Raw genomic sequence first — 20,090 nt, 5'->3', positions numbered from 1 at the left:
AAGCAATCCTGAAAAAGAAAAACAAAACTGGAGGCATCATGATTCCGGATTCCAAGCTATATTACAAAGTTGTAGTCATAAAGACAGTATGGTACTGGCATAAAAACAGACATATAGATCAACGGGACAGAAGAGAAAACCCAGAAACGGACCCACAACTATATGGCCAACTAATCTCTGACAAAGCAGGAAAGACTATCCAATGGAAAAAAAGACAGTCTCTTCAACAAATGGTGTTGGAAAAACTGGACAGCGACATACAGAAGAATGAAACTGGGCCACTTTCTTATACCATACACAAAAATAAACTCAAAATGGATGACAGACTTAAATGTGAGACAGGAAACCATCAAAATCCTAGAGGAAAAAGCAGGCAAAAACCTCTTTGACCTCAGCCACAGCAACTTCTTACTAGACACGTTGCTGAAGGCAATGGAAACAAAAGCAAACATGAACTATTGGGACTTCATTAAGATAAAAAACTTCTGCACAGCAAAGGAAACAATCAACAAAACTAAAAGGCAGCCTACGGGATGGGAGAAGATATTTGCGAACAACATGACACAGGGTGAGTATCCAAAATCTATGAAGAACTTATCAGACTCAACACACAAAAAACAAATAACCCAGTTTAAGAAGTGGGCAGAAGACATGAATAGACACTTTGCCAAAGAAGACATCCAGATGGCCAGCAGACACATGAAAAGATGCTCAACATCACTCACCATCAGGGAAATACAAATCGAAACCACAGTGAGATGCCACCTCACATTTATCAGAATAGCCAAAATTAACAACACAGGAAACAACAGGTGTTGGTGAGGATGAGGAGAAAAGGGAACGCTCCTGCACTATTGGTGGGAATGCAAACTGGTGCAGCCACTCTGGGGAACAGTATGGAGGTTCCTCAAGAAACTGAAAATAGAACTAGCCTATGACCCAGCAGTTGCACTATTAGGTGTTTACCCAAAGGATACAAAAATACAGATACAAAAGGGTACATGCACCCCAATATTTATAGCAGCATTGTCAACAATAGCCAAACTATGGAGAGAGCCCAAATGTCCATCAACCGATGAATGGATCAAGATGGGGTATATAATAATGTGGTATATAATGGAATATTACTCAGCTATCAAAATAGAATGAAATTTTGCCACCTGCAGTGATGTAGATGAAGCTAGAATGTATTATGCTAAGTGAAATAAGTCAGTCACAGAAATACAAATACGGTATGATTTCACTCGTGCAGAATTTAAGAAACAAAACAGATGAATATATGGGAAGGGAAAAGGAAGAGGAAAGAGGGAAACAAACCACAAGAGACTCTTAACAACAGAGAACAGGGTTGATGATGAGGGTTGATGGAAGAAGGTGGGTGGGAGACGGGCTAGATGGGTGATGGGTATTAAGGAGGATACTTGTGATGAGCATTGGGTGTTGTATGTAAGTGATGAATCACGGAATTCCACTCCTGAAACCAATACTGCACTGTATGTTAACTAAAATCGAAATTTAAAAACAGTATCCTTTTTATTATTTTATTATTTTTTAATGTTTATTTTTGAGAGAGAAAGAGACTGTGAGTGGGGGAGGGGCAGAGAGAGAGAGGGAGACACAGAATCCGAAGCAGGCTCCAGGCTCTGAGCTGTCAGCACAGGACCTAACGTGGGGCTCGAACCCACGAACCGTGAGATCATGACCTGAGCCGAAGTCAGACGCTTAACCGACTGAGCCACCCGGGTGCCCCCCAAAATATATCTTTTAAAAAAAAAAAAACAAACAGGTTTGGGAGGAAGCCTATGAGCATCTGTCTAATCAAGTTTGGTATCTTCTTGTGCCAAAAGATGAACCTATGTGATTGGAAATTTTAATAAACACAGGAAAAGAAAAAAACATGGTACCTGGAACTTCGTAGAATCAGGTTGTTTTAGGGGAAACAGATATATTTATTTGAATAGAAATAGCTAACATTTACTGACTGATTGCCATATGCTAGATGCTGTGCTTAAGGGCCAAACTAAGGTTGGCTCTTCCAATCCTGCACAACCACATTTGGAGGTAAGAATATTATCTTTATTATTTTTACTTGCAGCAAGAATTACTATCAAATGCCACTCACTGGGCGAGAGACCTTTGTGGTGTTAGTAGAAAACCTGCCCCTCATGCAGCACACTATCTACACTTGTGAGTTCATAGACCAGCCAGTGGAGGTAAGAATATTATTCCCCCCCAGATTACAGAGGAGGAAATTGAGGAACAGAGAGATTAAATAACTTGCCTGAGGTCACACAGTCAGTGACAGAGAAAGGGCAGGAACTCAGGTCTCTCAAAACTGTAAAACTTTTTTGCAACTTTTAAAAACTCCTGTTTGGGGCGCCTGGGTGGCTCAGTCGGTTGGGCGGCCGACTTCGGCTCAGGTCATGATCTCACAGTCTGTGAGTTCGAGCCCCGCGTCGGGCTCTGTGCTGACAGCTCAGAGCCTGGAGCCTGTTTCGGATTCTGTGTCTCCCTCTTTCTGACCCTCCCCTGTTCATGGTCTGTCTCTCTCTGTCTCAAAAATAAATAAACGTTAAAAACTCCTGTTTACGTTCAAGTAGAACATACAGAGAGCAGTGTGGACAAATCTGAAGTGTACAACTCAACAAGTTGTTACCACCACTCATTATCAAGATAAAGAACATTCCCAGCATCCTAGAAAATTCCATGGTGCCTTCTCCCAAATCAGTATCTGCCCCCGAAAGGTAACAATATTCCAAGATCTATGCCCATACACGTGTCTGGCTCACTCTGAACCTGCAGTCTTAGCCACTATGAGGCTTCTGCAGACTTCTAATTAGTTCCTATCGTCATTTACAATAAATCCCTCTGCCGTCAAAGTTCACTCCTTTATGACATTAAGGTAAACCATAATACAAAGAAGGCAATGAATACGGGGAGATGTGTCTGGGCACTGAAATACCCTGACTTGATACACATTGTTTTCAAAAAACTTTTTACTTTTAATTTTTTTAATGTTTATTTATCTTTGAGAGAGAGACAGAGAGAGAGAGAGAGAGAGAGAGAGAGAGAGAGAGAATGAGTGGGGGAGGGGCAGAGAGAGAAGGAGACACAGAATCCAAAGCAGACTCCAGGCTCTGAGCTGTCAGCACAGAGCTGGACGCAGGGCTCGAACTCAGGAACCGTGAGATCATGACCTGAGCCGAAGTCGGCCGCTTAACCGACTGGGCCACCCGGGGGGGCCCCTCAAAAATTTCTGAAGAAATAAAATTTTACTAAGCAATTCTAAGACGAGATGATGCTGAGCATTGTCCGTTTCCCCCTCCAAATCCTCTTTCCACCGTGGTCTGCACCCCAGAAAGTTGACCTCTGCGGCGGCATTAACTTGGACCCTTGCCCTCCAGCTGTGCTCAACCAGTGGGAGGTGCCCCCGGGGCGACTTCGCAGTCAGGCCTCCTCTCATGGTACCAAAGGCCACACCCTCTATCACAGAGGCCTTTGCTACTGTTCTTCCAGTCCTAGTATCGGCCCCCTCAGCCTGGGGTGGCAAAGGCTTCCCTCTGGTGCCAATGTCAGGTGTTTGATCACCCCTTGCTGGTTTCCCTAAACTCTACACAAAAAGTCTTTTTATTACATCTTCTTCAATAACTGCTTTCCGGTGTATTCCCTGTTTCCCACCACGACCTTGACTGATCCAGAGATACGTCTAAAAATTAGGAGTGGAGGACAGACTGACCCATCTGTGGGCTGTGCTTTTACAACTGAAACGTAGGGCGTCCAGTTGAAAAGCTTAATAAGCCTACAAAGCGTGGAGGTGGAATGGGAAAGATCTGTACGGAATGATTTGTCCCTCTCATTTCAGGGTCCGGAAAAATCTTGAATCCATAAATATAGAAAGACAAAATAGAGGACAAAAGTGCCTTAGACCTAAAAACTTCAGGCTGATAAAGTAAGGATGGGTACCATAGCTATTATTTCCTGTATTAGGGGCTAGAGAGAAGGGTACCACTAAAAATAAAAGACAAAAAAACAAAAACAAAAAAAAGACCAAGTATTGTTTAGGAACATAGACAAGTCTTTCATGAACTGCCCCCAACCCGCAAAAGAGGCACAGCTAAAACTGTATAGAGAACAAAGGAAAAAAGCCCGGGGCACCTGGGTGGCTCAGTCAGTTAAGCATCTGACTCTAGGTTTCTGTTCAGGTCATGATCTCACGGTTCATGAGTTCAAGCCCCGCATCGGGCTCTGTGCTGACAGTGCAGGGCCTGCTGGGGATTCTCTCTCTCCCTCTCTCTCTGCCCCTCCCCGGCTCCCTCTCACTCTCTCTCTCTCTCAAAATAAATAAACTTAATTTTTTTTTTTTTACTTAAAAAACAGAAAGAAGAAAAAAAGCCCTTCATGCAGCACTTCCGCCTCCGGCCCCCAGCAAACCTCCAAGGAGACAGGAGAAGCAAACAGTACCACAGACTGCAAAAACAAACAGGACTTTATTTTCTTATCAACATTTCCCACATGGCCTGGCATCTCTCAGGCTCTAGGTTACAAAATGCAACGAGGGAGATGTGCTCCTAAGAGGCTTACACATTATCGTAAAACCCCGGTGCTGAATGAAAGACAAATACAGGCAAAACGCAAAACCAATTTTCCCCCCAGTGAAAGTCTTGGGGGGAGAACCCGTTCGCATTTCTTCCCAGGACCACAGCCAGCCCACCCACAGACCTGCAGGGCTCACGCTCGGCCTTTCCACAGGTGGTCGACCCAGGGGTGGGCCACATGCAGGGCCGCTGGGGTCCTGGATGCACAGAACGTAGCCCCCAGGAACTACTTCCCAAATCCCTTTTATCGGGTCTCCGTTCTTTTTTTGTTTATTTTTTTTTTTAATTTTTAAAAATCTTTATTTATTTTTGAGAGAGAGACAGAGTGCAAGCAGGGGAGGAACAGAGAAAAAGGGAAACACAAAATCCAAAGCAGGCTCCAGACTCTGAGCTGTCAGCACAGAGCCTGATGCGGGGATCGAACCCACAAACCGCGAGATCACGGCCTGAGCTGAGGTTGGAGGCGTCAACCACTGAGCCACCCAGGGGCCCTAGTGTTTATTTATTTTTGAGAGAGAGAACGAGAGACAGAGAGTGTGAGCAGGGGCGGGGGAGGGGCAGAGAGAGAAAGAGGAAGAGACACAGAACTCCAAGTGGGCTCCAGGCTCCGTGCTGTCAGCACAGAGCCCGACTCGGGGCTCGGAATCATGAACCGTGAGATTGTGACCTGGGCCGAAGTTAAGACGTTTAGCTGACTGAGCCACCCGGATGCCCCTTGGGTCTCCACTCTCATAAACTGTCTCTATCATACAGCTTCCCTTGAAACCAGGGTCTTCTCTTATCCGGCATTCCTGATTTTCACATCTTGAACATTTACTTGATGGACATCCGGGTTTGTAAGCAAGCACAGTCTGGCTACAATTACTATTGTTTCTGGACAACCTCCTTGACTATAGCCATTTCCTTCCCTTTTCCGGTTGGCCCTTCTGCTTGCTATCACCCCCTAAAAGTCAACTCTGTGTTCCTTTATAGTTAACTGGCCTTATTTGTAAAATACAGCCTGTACTTGTACTTTGAAATCAACCTTAAATCAATAAGTAATTAAATCAATACATGAAATCCTTAACACATCTGCAAACATGCTGAACTCTAATAGATCTTGCTCGCTGCTTCCCTCACTTAAATTATCTCGCAATGTCACAGAAGGAACCGTTCCAGATCAGAGAATTTCCCCAGTTGATCAAGGGTTAAATACCAGAATTCCTATTTTTTTGTTCGTTTGTTTGTTTGAGTGATCTGTGGGAAGCTTTCAGAATGTCTTGTAGAAATGCACAACGTGGGGCACCTGGGTGGCTCAGGTCATGATCTGGCGGTTTCATGAGTTTGAGCCCTGCATCGGGCTCTGCGTTGGCAGTGTGGAGCCTGCTTGGGATTCTCTCTCTCTCCCCCTCTCTCTGCTCCTCCCCAACCTGTGCTGTCTCTGTCTCTCTCAAAATAAACAAACTTAAAGACAATTTCTTTAAAATGCATACCGTGACCCAATCATAAACATCAATCGGCCATGTTCACAAGGATTGATTCTGTGCAATAACGGTGGGTGTCCCATCATTTTTGCCTCCTCCCACCTCCCCTTCTTGGCCTGTGGGTTCTCAGAGGTGTGGGCAACTACGGGCTCCGTTGGAGATTCTTGGGGCAATTTCTCCTCGAATTCTCATGTATCACTTCTCCTCTCTGTGGCACGGCAGCTGCGTGATACCTGCCGCCCCGATGTGCCTCCTGTTCCAAACCTCCTGCTTTCTAATCTCCTCCTTCCCTTTACTAGGATGCTTCTTCCCTTTGCCCCTCCTGGGTCTTACCCTTCACACAGGGTGCCAGTCCCTTCTAGATCACATCCTCCATTAGCACCCTTCCGTCTCCTGACCCACACATCACTCCTCGGGCGCTTGGCTACTCTCCACCATTTCCCTTGCTTCTTTCTCCTCGGGCTCTGCTTTTACACTACCCAAAAACCTTTCCTGAGTGTGCTCTCAGGCAGCTTCAGGCTCCAGAAGGATGTTTTAGGGTATTGATTTTCTAAGGTCCGTTAGCTTTTTTCCCGACAAAACGATGTGTAATTAAGGGACGCTACCTAGATCGCATGAAAAGGTTGAACTCTCAAAATCCATCTCGCTCCATTCCATCCAGGAGGGGCCTGGGCTTGGACAGAGTCCGGAGAGGACGGTTTCTAAGGCTACCGGTTATTTACCGTCACCACCTTCCAAAGCCACGAGGGGGCAGAGCGGGACAGGCTGCCTGTTGGTACAGTGTTTCCTTCAGTAGCTCCCCCAACGCGAGGCCACACGGCAAACCCAGCGCAGGTGGGTGCATCAGCACTGTCACCAGCCGCCTCCGAAATCACGGAGGAGGCCAAAGACAAACCCACACATTAGGTGGCCTCCATAATTCCCCAGAATGCCCAAGCATAATACAGCACCCTCCCCGCTAACTGCATCCACCACATTTCTTTTTTTTTAAACCAGAGAGGTGAAACTCACGTTCTGCCAAGCGGAGGTCTTTATATTCATATTTTTGGCTGGAAATATTTTTGTTTGGCAAGAGCAAAAAGAGATTCCTTTTGCAAAGGAAATGAGCATTTTGATGGATGGGGTGAGTCAAGAACAAAAGACTGCAACACTCCAGTTATGTTTAGTAATGCTCTGCTGAAACGCTTTCCCTAAATCTAAGTTCATTTGTGCAGCTTCTAAGCAGAACTGTCTTTAAGGGTTAAGGCTATTTCCTATTTCAAAAAAAGTTACAACAATGCCATTAGAGGAAAGGTATTAATATGCGGGTTGTTTTTGGCTAAATATGCTTTACAGAGTATGCTATGTGCAGGCTTTCTAAAGTCAATTAGCTTTCTGATGTTAATTTCAAAAGCTTATATTTTGAAATAAACCCTAGGAATGGAACGCCAACGGACACCAAGATGTTTTAGGTGTTAAAGCCAATTTGAAAATAGCTTTCCAATAAAAGGAGACCCATGGAATAATACCCTGGATTGGGGCTAACACTGATCTTCAAACAATACAGCAAGTGTGCGTTTTTTGTATTCTATTTATGATTTTTTCTTAAGATCATGACAATTTAGTGGACACACAAAAAAAAATCAATACACCAAAAGCCTTTCAGTCCACAACCAGCAACAAAAACACTATCTTTCTAAAATAAATAAACATTAAACAACTTTTCTTAAGTCTTTACTTTAAAAGAAATTAAATGGACCCAGGAGGGTCCACAGTGGTTGAACATCAGGATGGCCCAGTCGCACAAAATTCTCAGTCAATTCATCCCAAATGTTAATGGGGACTCAACACTTTCTCCGAAAAAGTACAATCTATTCAACAACATAGTATTTTAAAATAATCAACATTTTAATATTCTTAACTTAAAGATGGGAGCCGGGGGGCGCCTGGGTGGCTCAGTCAGTTGAGCGTCCGACTTCGGCTCAGGTCACGATCTCGCGGTCCGCAAGTTCGAGCCCCGCGTCGGGCTCTGGGCTGATGGCTCAGAGCCTGGAGCCTGTTTCCGATTCTGTGTCTCCCTCTCTCTCTGCCCCTCCCCCGTTCATGCTGTGTCTCTCTCTGTCTCAAAAATAAATAAACGTTAAAAAAAAATTTAAAAAAAAAAAAAAAAAGAGAAGTAAAGATGGGAGCCGGGGTAGGGGCTGCTTACTTTGTACAATGGTTCTCCAAGTGTGACCTCTGGGGGTCCCCGTGGCCCTTTGCCAGGGATCTGCAGATCAAAACTTTTTTCGTTACAATAGTAACACCCTGTTTGCCTTTCTCCTTGTGTTCACATCTGCAACAATGGTGCAAGCGTGATGGTGGCTGAGACCTTCGGCCCTCAGCATGAATCAAGGTGGTGGCACCAGACTCTGCCAGCAGTCACTGGACCTTTTCCTACTGTGCACTCAGCAGAAAGGGGGGAAAGTCGGTTTCACTAATACTGTGCTTGACAAAGCCATAAAACGTATTCACATTCTTTTTGTTTTTAATTTTTAAATGTTTATTTTTGAGATGGAGACAGAGCATGAGCAGGGGAGCGGCAGAGAGAGAGGGAGACGCAGAATCCGAAGCAGGCTCCCGGCTCTGAGCTGTCAGCACAGAGCCCGATGCGGGGCTCAAACTCATGAACTGTGAGATCATGACCTGAGCCGAGGTCGGACGCCCAACCGCCTGAGCCACCCAGGTGCCCCCCTGTATTCACATTCTTAAATTTTAACACTTGAACACACGTCCTCTTGGTATTTTCTGCGACGCAATGGGACGCAGGCATAAGAAGTGCAGCCACACAAAGTGACAGTTGTCTCGGGGAAAAAGCACAGCTACAACTGAGTGGTGAACAGGAAGGAGTAGCCAGTTTTTTCAATAATTTGTGTTTCCATGTGAAAGAATGACTAACGATAAACTATGGTTATTGACACGTAGGAGTCTGACAAACGCTTTCTCAAAATTAAACAAAGCAAGCCTGTTGCTCCAAGGAAAACCACGGATGGTTTCTGCTGCCAATGATAAAATCTGAACTATGAAGTGAAAATCAGAATTTTAGAAAACTTGTATCCGGCCACCATGAACTTCACAGCTTCCTACCACTTAAAAACTCTTCTGATGATATTCCTGGGGTGAAACATGTCAACATTTGGAAGATCTACGTCACTCACTACACCTACCGGTGTTTTCCAAGTGACCAATGTGTGATGTTACAAGAGTATGTGTGGGTAAAAAAATAAAATCCACCCAGCGTTCAGGACAGACGGATGCATCATAATGGAAGAGTACAAAAGTTCACTGATGTTTCAGATTTAACACCACAACTCACCTCTAAGAAACCAATGCTTGTTGAGTTTGGGCGGAGTATCAAAAAAGAACATTCGTAACGATCTTAAATGGGTATTAAAATATTCCCCCGCTTTGAGCGGCTTCCACGCAGTTAGTTCTTCTGGTGTTTACCATCGTAATTTTAATAAAACTACACTTCCCAGTTTTGACAGATTATCTTTAGACGGTTCTACTGACCCATGAAACGAGATACTCCGCATGGTCATTCAGCCCTCTTCCCACCCCCAACCCCTCTTCTCATTCTTGGGTCTTTGCTACCTTGACCTTTCATAGCTACCTTTCTAACTATGAGAAAACGGACGTACAGCTCTAGTTCCTGATCTATGCCTCCTTGTTATGAACCATAAAGGGACCACCTCACGCTGGCTTCTACTTCTCTTCCCCAGTTTCACCTCCTGATTTTGGTCAGCCATACGATGTTGATGTCGAGGTTTACGGCATTTTGGTTTTATTCTGAACTTCACCACGAGGCTTCTGCGTTGGTCTCCCTACCGACCCTAAAAACTGTTCAACTTCAAACAGAACACTTACGTAAGTTCTGTTCACCGCAAGACCCAGCTGTGTGATGTGACCGCAGAAAAGCAAATGTGATTCTATGTCATGAAATCCCTCTGGTCAGAGGAGAAGGACTCAAGCGTAAAGGGACAATGGATTTTCTACTTGTTACTTCTGAATTGGCTAGACCGGTGCAGCTGGTAGGTCATTCTGTTTCGATGGAAATGTTCCGTGTCTGTGCTGTTCAATACTAGCTTACTAGCGCATGAACGTGGCCGGTGACTGAGGACCGTTATTAATATTATTCCATCTGAATTACTTTAAATATCAACAACCACACGCTGCTAGCGACTACTATACTGGAGAGTACAGCACCCGGCCACACTATGGCAGTGTTTCCCTCTCTCTCACCATCTGAGGCTTATCCACCATTACTGAGCCCCTGCAGTAAAAGCCCCTCCGTTTCTTGGGAGACCACGATGTGCAGGCACTATGATAGCTGTTCTTTAAACAGAACCTCTGGGGGCGCCTGGGTGGCTCAGTCGGTTAGGCGTCCGACTTTGGCTCAGGTCACGATCTCGCGGTCCATGAGTTCGAGCCCCACGTCGGGCCCTGGGCTGACGGCTCAGAGCCTGGAGCCTGCTTCCGATTCTGTGTCTCCCTCTCTCTCTGCCCCTCCCCCGTTCATGCTCTGTCTCTGTCTCAAAAATAAATAAACGTTAAAAAAATTTAAAAAAAATAAAAAAAAATCAACAGCACCTCTGATCTTCCCAAGGCCATGCGAGGGAGATGCTATCACCCCTTTTAGCAGATGACAAACCACAATTCCTGGAGTGAGGTCGCCCAGCCGGCACTCCTAGCTGAGCTAAGAGTAGAGAAACTTCCGCTCTTCCGATGCTCCCTCCATGATATCATTATCGGCACCAGATACTCTGTGGTAGAATTAAGAAGCCCCAGCCCCGTTCTGGAGGCACCGTGCTAAGCCAGGCAGTAGTTACTCTCTGGGTCTGCTAAAAATGATTCCATGAACTTGAGGTAGTGCTCATTTTCATTGCTCCTGTGCAAACAGGGTCTGTATGTTAATTAACAACGATGTGCTCTAGTAAGACTGAGGAGATAAAAAAATTCTTTAATGCAGGTAACTTTGGGTGCCTGGGTGGCTCAGTCATTAAGCACTGACTTCGGCTCAGGTCACGATCTCGTAATTCGTGAGTTCGAGTCCCACATCGGGTAGAGCACAAGCCCCACTTTGGGTAAAACGCAAGCCCTGTTTCTCTCTCTTTCTCTCTGTCCCTCCTGGGATTCTCTCTCTCTGCCCCTCCTTACTCACTTATGCTCTCTTTCTCACAGTAAATAAATAACAAATTAAAATTAATTAAAATAAAATAAAATAAAATAAAATAAAATAAAATAAAATAAAATAAAATAAAATAAAATAAAATGCAGCTATCTTTAACTTACCTCCTTTTGATAGGCCAGTCCAGCCTCATAGAGTTTAACAAAGAGGTACTGAGTCCACTTGTAGTAATCTGGCAAACATGTAGTTATTTCCTGCCAAAGGGGAGGAAAAATCAGTCACAGGCCATTGTAAACATTCCCCCTCACATCAGTATCAACAGATGCGTTGGCCTCGCGATTCAATTTTGAAAAGCGATCACACCGCAAAAATATTTACCAACTTACATATTTTCTACCAATTCGTAAAGTGAGGGAAGAAGCAATTCATTCTGGAAAGAAAGGAGTTGCTGAAACGCCACCCCTACCTTTCCCAGGGTCAGTTTAATGAAAAGAAACTGAAAGTTTTCTGCACACCTCTCCCCCCTATCCATGCAAGTAACAGATGAATTACATTGTATGAAATTGAGTATCACCATTTTTGTCAGCACGTATTTTGGGAACCGTGATGCTAATTCGTGAACATAGTTCATTTTAAAAGCAATCACAGAATTCAAGATGAATATCTGCCTGCTTCAGTAGGACGCTCATTTGAAAACAAACCTTGTGTTTCTACGTATAACTGGGACCTGGAAGCTCCTTCAGACTCATTTATATTGCGTGACTCGGGCTGTTGCCTGGTTTAGGAAGACCCATTAAAATCATTATTAGAAATTAAACTTAGTGAGAAATCACCTGGCTTGTATTTCCAAGCCTAAATCCAAGGTTCCAAAAATCTGTTTTCTGCCCTGAGAACACATTTGCTATAGAATCTTTAAAAATAAGTTACTGATTAACCAAGCTCTACGTTGATAAATTCAAGTAAGCGTAAAACCCTTACACTATACCACATTGTTTCTTTTCTAGTGCTCTTGAACTTCAAGAAAATAGCTAACATAGAAATGAATGCAGGGTAGGGCCAAATCGTTCCATTTGGGATGGACTACTGATACAAGGCATACTTCTATCAAAAGTGCATATAACTCCATCTTTCTTTGAATGAATGAATGAAGAGAGAGTTGAAAACTCAGGATTGGGAGGGCCAGTGTGACAGGAACCCGGCAAGGTGTCAGCTAATCTCCTGGGACCCCCAATGGGCTATTTTTTCTCATGTAAGATTCCTGGGTCCTTTTATGTGCTAAAATAGCACAGTAAACTCTGAGAAAACAAGGAATTCAACTCCGATCACTCCTCCACTCCCAGTTGCAAGGCAGGTAGTGAATAACCCACTGGTGTAACGGCTTTGCTCACACTAGAGCTGTCCCCTGGTGGGCTGGCCCCATGCCATGCCAAGGCTGTGACCCACACAATACAGTCCCGAGGCCCTAGGACACCAGGTCTGCAGGGACATCATGCACAAAGCACTCTGCCAACTCCAGAATGGGACCAGCACACTATGGGAGGGCTTGTTCCCCCAAACCTCCAAATTCATCTGATATTTTATTATCTTTTGTCCACCCCGCCACCTGCCCACCCCAGGCCTTGCAAGCGTGGCACACACAACCCATTTTCCTCAGTTTTCCAGACAAGCCACCTAAGAACTCCCATTTTCTAACAAAACCCAGGGCAGGAGCAATGTTCTAGTACGTTTCATTTTGCTCAGGTTGAGGCATCCCCAAAGCACTGTTGAATGAAAAATAAACTACACAGACGCCAAGAACGCTTGCGTGTTGAATCAAATTTGTATCCCTCATGTAGGTTTCACAAATTAAATTCAAATCACAATGGTCCACAAGATGAACTGGGGCAGGGGGCGGGTGGGGGGTGGGGGAACTGGGTACAAATACTCCCAGACCTTGTTACTGTGAACGTCTTTTAAAATTCTTATCCATTAGTTTAAGGAAAGACATAAAGCAAATGTGACCAAGATAATGACAACTGTTACACTGAGGGAAAGAGAGTTCTCTTTTCTCTATTAATTAATTAATTAGGGGAGAGTAGAAGCAGGGGAGGGGCTGAAAGACGGGGACAGAAGATCCGAACACGGCTCTGGGCTGACAGCAGTGAGCCGGATGTGGGGATCAAACTCATGAACCGTGAGATCAAGACCTGAGCCGAAGTCGGACACTCAACTGCCTAAACTACCCAGACGCCCCTCTATTTTTCTATATATTTAAGTTTTTCATAACAGAATATCAAAATACTTCAAAGGAATATATATATACATATACGTGTGTATGTACGTGTGTTATGTTCTCAGCCCCTGAATCTGCCTCCATGTTGAGAGAAAAATTAAACAGCAATGGAACATCATTATTATCTTCCTCTTGGTTTATGGTTTTGAAAATTACTTTTACTAGAAAAAAAGATAATAGATCCAGTCGGGGGGGAAAAAAAAAAAAAAGATTACTATCCAACCAAGCACTAGCCTTTCAGTCAGACGAGTAACGCAAGGCATGTTCTCAGAAATGAGGGAAAGTGAGGCGAGGTGAGGCGAGGGATAAGGGACTCTGGGCCCCCTTCTTGCGCCCTTGGCCTCAAACTTGGCTCTGATCCATTGTATTCATATTGGGTTTCTGCGCATATTGTTTGAAAAACAAGTAACGTCAGCTGCTAAGAGTACAGCTTGAAAACCACTGCTCCAAGGACCATAATCCACTCCCGACAGTTGGATTTCAACACGTGTTCACCTCGTTCCCACTGTCCCCTCCCCCGCGTCGCCTGCCCAGAGGAGATCCTGAGGACAGGATATGCCCTCCTGCCCGTTTGCTCCCATCTGCTGCCCACAGGGCCCAGCTGGCACCTTCAATAGCATGCACTCTGCTCATGAAGAGACACTAGAACAAGCACTCACCAGGCTTCCCCAGGAGCCAGGCCCGTGAGAACCACAAACATGCTGAACCCGGCTCAGAAACACATTTCCTGAGGGGCGCCGGGGTGGCTCAGCCGGTGAAGCGTCCGACTTCGGCTCAGGTCAAGATCTCGCGGTTCATGAGTTCGAGGCCCACGTCCGTCGGGCTCTGTGTTCACAGCTCAGAGCCTGGAGCCTGCTTGGGATTCTGTGTCTCCCTCTCTCTCTGCCCCTCCCTCACTCGTGCTCTGTCTCTCTCTCAAAACTAAATATAAGAAGGAAAAAAAAAAAAAAAGAAGAGAAATGCATTTCCTAAAAAAGTCACAGAACCCTTCTGGAACCTTTCTTGAATTTGCTAATTTAAAAGACCCCGTCCCCCCCAAATCCCAATAACTATTTCTGGGTGTCTGATGCCTCATCTCAGTGAAAATCATCAAAGACATCTTGATGGAATTAAACCGCTTTAAAAACTTTGACTTTGGCCAACTGGCTAGAAATTTCATGTTTGGGGAACTATTTACTTAAATCCCACTCCTGCAGACAAAGGTCTTCTGGGGGGGGTTGGAGTTCAAGGGGATATAAAAGTCGACACCTTTATGTAGATCTATGTGGAGTACGGCTGAATTGCAGTTGTTAACAGCCCTTGCTTCCTTCCTTTTCCTAAGAAAAGAGTTGTCAACACAGACCGTCCTCTCCCCAGGGACATCTGATAATGCCTGGAAACATCTCTGGCACTACTGTAGTGTGTGGTGGCAGGACCCTACAATGCACAAGACGGTCCCCAGAACAAAAACTTATTTAGCCCAGAAGGTCACCGGTACCAAGGGGAGAAACCCTGTGCAGGCAGATGAAGAGACAGTGAACAAAAGCAACTCTCTACTGGGCATTCCAGAAAGAGCCCTAAAAGTGGAAACACAAGTAAATTAACTTGGCTTGCCCTCTCCAGCTGGTGGGAGCGCATCTCTGTGAAGTACGTCTTGCAGGTACACGGGAATTATGCGGTGGGACCCAACTCCCCACCCTTCTACCAACTCCAAGACCAACAGGCAGAGAGACCTATCAAGTCTGCAACTCCGTTCTGTATGCAAAGTGCTACTCACCGGGAAACGAGTGATTGATTCTGCGATCTAAATTTGAAATCACGTGGTATGCCTCTAAGTAGTTTTCTGACTTGGCAAATCTCACGTAATGACTTCATGTAATAAATTTCCTCTTTTGAAATTGGAGAGGCAGACAGTTTTTCTTGATACAACATCAGTTTACCCCCTCCCACGAGACAGTTGCTGAATAGATAAGAGTTGGAATCTGGCCCCCCTCCAGGCCCAGCGTTGCCAGTGACCCCAAGAGGGAGCCCTGTGTCCATGGGCCTGTCAACCATAGATGCCCGCAAGCTGGGGGGGCGGTGCCAACCTGGTAAAAGACTCCCCGCCGTGAGACCACCGGAGAGGTCAAGCGAAGGATGTTCACCGTGTCCCAAACCCCTTTTCGTTCCCCTGCTTTCCTCTGCCCTGTTTTCCAAACAAGCCAACACCCATGTTGCTGTAAACTCGTTTTTATAACAAAACCAAGTAATTCAAAGTTATAGCTCCAAAAACAGCTGCAATTCAACCGTACTCCACGTAGATCTACATAAAGGTGTTGACTTTTATTTCCCCCTGAACTCCGGAAAGCACAATCTAGCTGTCAGGAGACTAAATTTATGAATCTAGGATCTCAACTGGACTCATTCCTCCATGCTGCAATTTTCCATTTTACGATACCGGGTTTTTAGCATTAAAGTATTTTGCACATTCACGGCAAAACAGAGAGCCCAGTGCAGGAGGTGTGCTCCCTCAGAACACAGGTGAGGCTCCAAACATCATCCTTTGGGGCGCCTGGGTGGCTCAGTCGGTTAAGTGTCCGACTTCAGCTCAGGTCAAGATCTCACGGTTCCTGAGTTCAAGGCCCGCGTCGGGCTCTGTGCTGACAGCTCGGAGCCTGGAGCCTGCTTTGGATTCTGTGTCTCCCTCTCTCTCTGCCCCTCCCCTGCTCGCACTCAGTCTCTCTTTTTCTCTCTCTCTCTCGAAAAAAAATAAATAAGTAAACATTAAAAAAAATAAAAAATGAAAAAAGCAAACATCATCCTTTGAGGCCTGCCTCCCATACCTCACAGAGCGCACGAGTTAATAACAAAATCGGACTTGCCAGGAGCTCCTGTTACACAGTGATTTAGCCATGACGAAGCCTAAGAAGACTGGGCTTACTTTCCCGTCTGTTGTGACATACACTAGCTTTTGGTCTGTAAAGGAAGAATCCGGGCAGTCAGTCACCTTCCATGTACCTCACGGAAGGTCTCCTCAGGCTCACGCTGCTCACAAGTAGAGTCTGAGAGAGCCTGATCTACGGGAAAGACGTACCACTTGGAAGCCAACCGACTCGGGTTCGAGTCCTCATATCGACATTAGCTTTGTGACTCTAGCCAGGTGTCCCCGTCGAGAACAATGGGGTAATGGATCCCACCTGAGAGGACAAACGCAGTAATGTTTGCGGAGCGCGTGCTGGCCACGTGGGTGAGGTGGCCGATGCCACTTCCCTTGGCTTGGCCCAGGGCGTGTCGTGGAGCAGTGAGACTGGCCTCGTTATCACACGCTCAGAGGCGGGGGCCGCTGGGACAAGGCAAAAGGGAGAGCGGAGGACCTAAGTCACTGTCACTCACCATCGCTATCCCTTCCCGAATATCGGCCTTGTGACTAAAAAGAGGTGGCCTTTAAGAGGGGAAGGGCCAACACATGACCAGATGGAGTACTCCGCACGCGGCCGTTCCGTCACCTCTAGAGCACACCCACCCCAGGCAGGGAGAGCCAGATAGGTCACCTCCCCAATGCCCCTCTGCTCCAGCAGGGTTTACTTGGGTCTCTGTTCCTTGGTCCCTTGGTGTCCCTGACAGCCATCGGTCCCAGATCACAGAACAGCTGACATCACGCAAAGCCATCACGCATTGTCTGCCTTGCAACCTCACCTTATTCAGGGTTGCTATCAGGATCCAACCAATGACACAAAAACCTAAGGCGGCATGTTCGTCCGACGTTTGGCGGCCACGTACGCTGGTAAGAAAGGCAAGCAACCACCACGCGTCACGCTTTCCAGCGACAAGGCATTTGCCACCTCTCCCCGGTCTGTGGGCCTCCTGCCTTCAAAACAATGAAGGCTGGAAATGGAGGAGAGAGGGGCCCATGGCCCTTTTGAAAGACTGATCTTTCCTACCAGGCATTTTTGTCCTCTGGTCCTTATTGCCACGGAGCCAAGGGAAATGTGTGGTAATGACCTCGTCTTTTTTATTCCTTCTCTGTTTCTCCAGTTCTAGAGGGAAGGGGTTCTGAAAGTATAGCATAGCTCAAAGGCCAGAGAAGCCAGCCTCAGGATTCATACTGTGCAGCTTAAGACAAAAAAAAAAAAAAAAAAAAAAAATCCAGGCTGTATTAGATGTTCCTCACTGGTGCTGGTTCAAGGCTCCAGTCCACAGTTCCGTGCACCTGCCGTGCTGGCAAAAGGAAGAGGGGGGAAATCTGCCCGAGTGGGACATTAACAGCCACCCCTGTATTAAGTCCACTAAACTTAGCACTGGTTCTTGAACTTGGCGGCACCGTGGGAAGGAGCAGTAGCAGCTCCTGGTGCCTGGGTCCCACCCTTGCCCAGGAAACTTCACGTGCAGCCGGAGTTGAGAATCCCCGCAAAGAGGTTCCCCCCACCCCCAACACATCTCCCTCCAAAATGCTGCATGAGAGACAGGATCCAGTCCTGCCTTCCTGTCTTCACAGAATTTAATCAAGCTTCGACGGGAGCCAAGGGCACAATCGAGTCAATAGGAGATTTCTTTTTTTTTTTTATGTTTATTATTTATTTTTGAGAGAGAGAGAGAGAGTGGGAGCAGAGGAAGGGCAGAGTGAGAGAGGGAGACAAGGAATCCCAAGCAGGCCCCAAGCTGTCAGCACAGAGCCCGACGTGGGGCTCGAACCCACAAACTATGAGATCATGACCTGAGCTGAAGTCGGATGCTTAACTGACTGCTGAGACACCCAGATGCCCCTGGATAGGCGATTTCTAGCAAGGTCTCCAGTGTCCTTTTCTAAGAGGGATCTCTCCACCCGCCTGCCTGGATGCCCGTCCTGCCCACAGCAGATACCCTCTGTTCTCAGTCAGTCCTTGCCCTCTCTGCCTTCCCAAGACAGACACAGTCGGGACACAGTAAGAAGTGACCACCTGAAACCCGCCTTTGTGACAACAGGCACGGCAACCAGATTGGGTAACTAGCTGTGCTCAATGGTCGGCTGCTCAAAAACATGTCGGACTCAGGGTGGCTCGGTGGCTCAGTCGGTTAAGCGTCTGACTTCGGCTCAGGTCATGATCTTGTGGTTCGTGAGTTCAAGCCCCGCGTCCAGCTCTGTGCTGACAGCTCAGAGACTGGAGCCTGCTTCGGATTCTGTGTCTCCCTCTCTCTCTGCCTCTCCCATGCTCATGCTCTGTCTCTCTCTGTCTCTCAATAATAAATAAACGTTAAAAAAAAAATAATAAAAAAAAGAGAAATGTTAAAAACATGTCGGACTTTCTGACAGCTCACTTCTCTGCCCGGAGGAGAAACGCTTCTAGGAAGAAAGGCTGTGCCAAGCCAACAAGGGGAAGAGAGTGACAAGGAAGGTGCCCAAGTCCTCGCTTAGATGCTTCTAACAGGGACCTCAGGCAGGAGCGGGGCAGGGAAAGCGGATTCAGATGGCACAGCACAGCCCCGGCCGGGGGGGTGGGGTCTTACTTAGCATGTGACAGGACACGTCTGTGCACAGCTCTGTGCTCCCCACACTGGTCTTTCCTCCTCCTCTCATCTCACTCCCCACGGCAGCTCTCTTGAGGCGGGCGCTGTGCACGCTATTTTACACACTCGGCCAGAGCAGGGGGGCGGGGGGGGGGGGACTGCCCAACTTGGTGGGGGGCGTGCAGAAGGGAAACTGAAACCCAGGCCTCTCGACTCAGAGGGACATCAGGGAGTGAAACGGCACCTTGAAAAGTACGGCCTGGCCTGCCTGGCTGTGCCTGGACGGACTCGAACACGCGCTCCCAGGAGGTCTGGGTAAAAGGGAGCGGAATGAGGGAATACGTAAGGAATCACATCAAGGAATCAGGGTGACTGTCCTTTCAGGAGTAACAACAGCGGGCAAGCATTTCCCTGGCCCTGACGGAGTACCGGACTCGGTCTGGGCCGTTCAGGAGCCCGTCGTTCGGTTCTTATTACGACGCCAGGAGTCAGTCTCTCTGGTTATCACAGCAGGGGCCTGAGCCCCCTATTTCAAACTGCAGTTCGCTCCTGGTCCTCCTGCCTGCCCTTACCCTGTTCTACCTTTTTTCTTTTCATAGCGCTTATGGCCTTTTTTTTTTTTTTTTAAATGTTTATTTATTTTGAGAGAGACAGAGAGAGCAAGTACACAAGCAGGGGAGGGGCAGAGGGGGGTGGAGACAGAGAATCCCAAGCAGGCTCCACACCATCAGCACAGAGTCCAACGTGGGGCTTGATCCCGTGAACTGGGAGATCATGACCTGAGCTGAGTCGGATGATCAACTGATTGAGCCACCCTGGCGCCCCCACTTAAGACCTTCTATCATACTTCATTACTTACTTATTATGTTTATCACCCATTTTGTCTCCCCTCCTCCCCTGACCCCCAGGCCACTGGTTTCAAGGTTCCTCTGTGAAACAAAGAGTGTTGTCTTTTTTCCTCCCACTGATGTATTCCACGTGCCTAGAACACTACCTGGGGCAGTGGATATTTAGTAAGTGGCTGTTGAGTGAGTAAAATAATCATCTTACAGACCAGAGAATGGAGACCCACAGTAACCCGTTTAAGGTGGCGTGGCTACAAGGAGGCAAAATGACGATCCAAACACGGGTCTACATGACTCAGTATCTGCACTGCTTCAAATGCTTTCTTC

At 46.7% G+C, this 20,090-nt stretch overlaps 1 protein-coding gene across 2 annotated transcripts in view; it reads right to left on the bottom strand.

Moving 5' to 3' along the window:
- Positions 1-20,090, bottom strand: part of LARS2 (leucyl-tRNA synthetase 2, mitochondrial) — a 169,624-nt gene that overhangs the window by 98,243 nt on the left and 51,291 nt on the right. For both annotated transcript variants that reach the window (XM_047096296.1, XM_047096297.1), the window contains exon 6: positions 11,369-11,458. In XM_047096296.1, the coding sequence (XP_046952252.1) occupies positions 11,369-11,458 (90 nt within the window). The remainder of the gene's footprint in view (positions 1-11,368; positions 11,459-20,090) is intronic.

The sequence above is a fragment of the Lynx rufus genome, unplaced genomic scaffold (assembly GCF_022079265.1).
Source record: "Lynx rufus isolate CCGP_SWC_20201006 ecotype Redwood Valley unplaced genomic scaffold, mLynRuf1.p SCAF_4, whole genome shotgun sequence".
NCBI classification, from domain to species: Eukaryota; Metazoa; Chordata; class Mammalia; order Carnivora; family Felidae; genus Lynx; species Lynx rufus.
The sequence above is the reverse complement of the archived record's forward strand: the minus strand, read 5'-3'. Positions and strand labels throughout refer to the sequence as shown.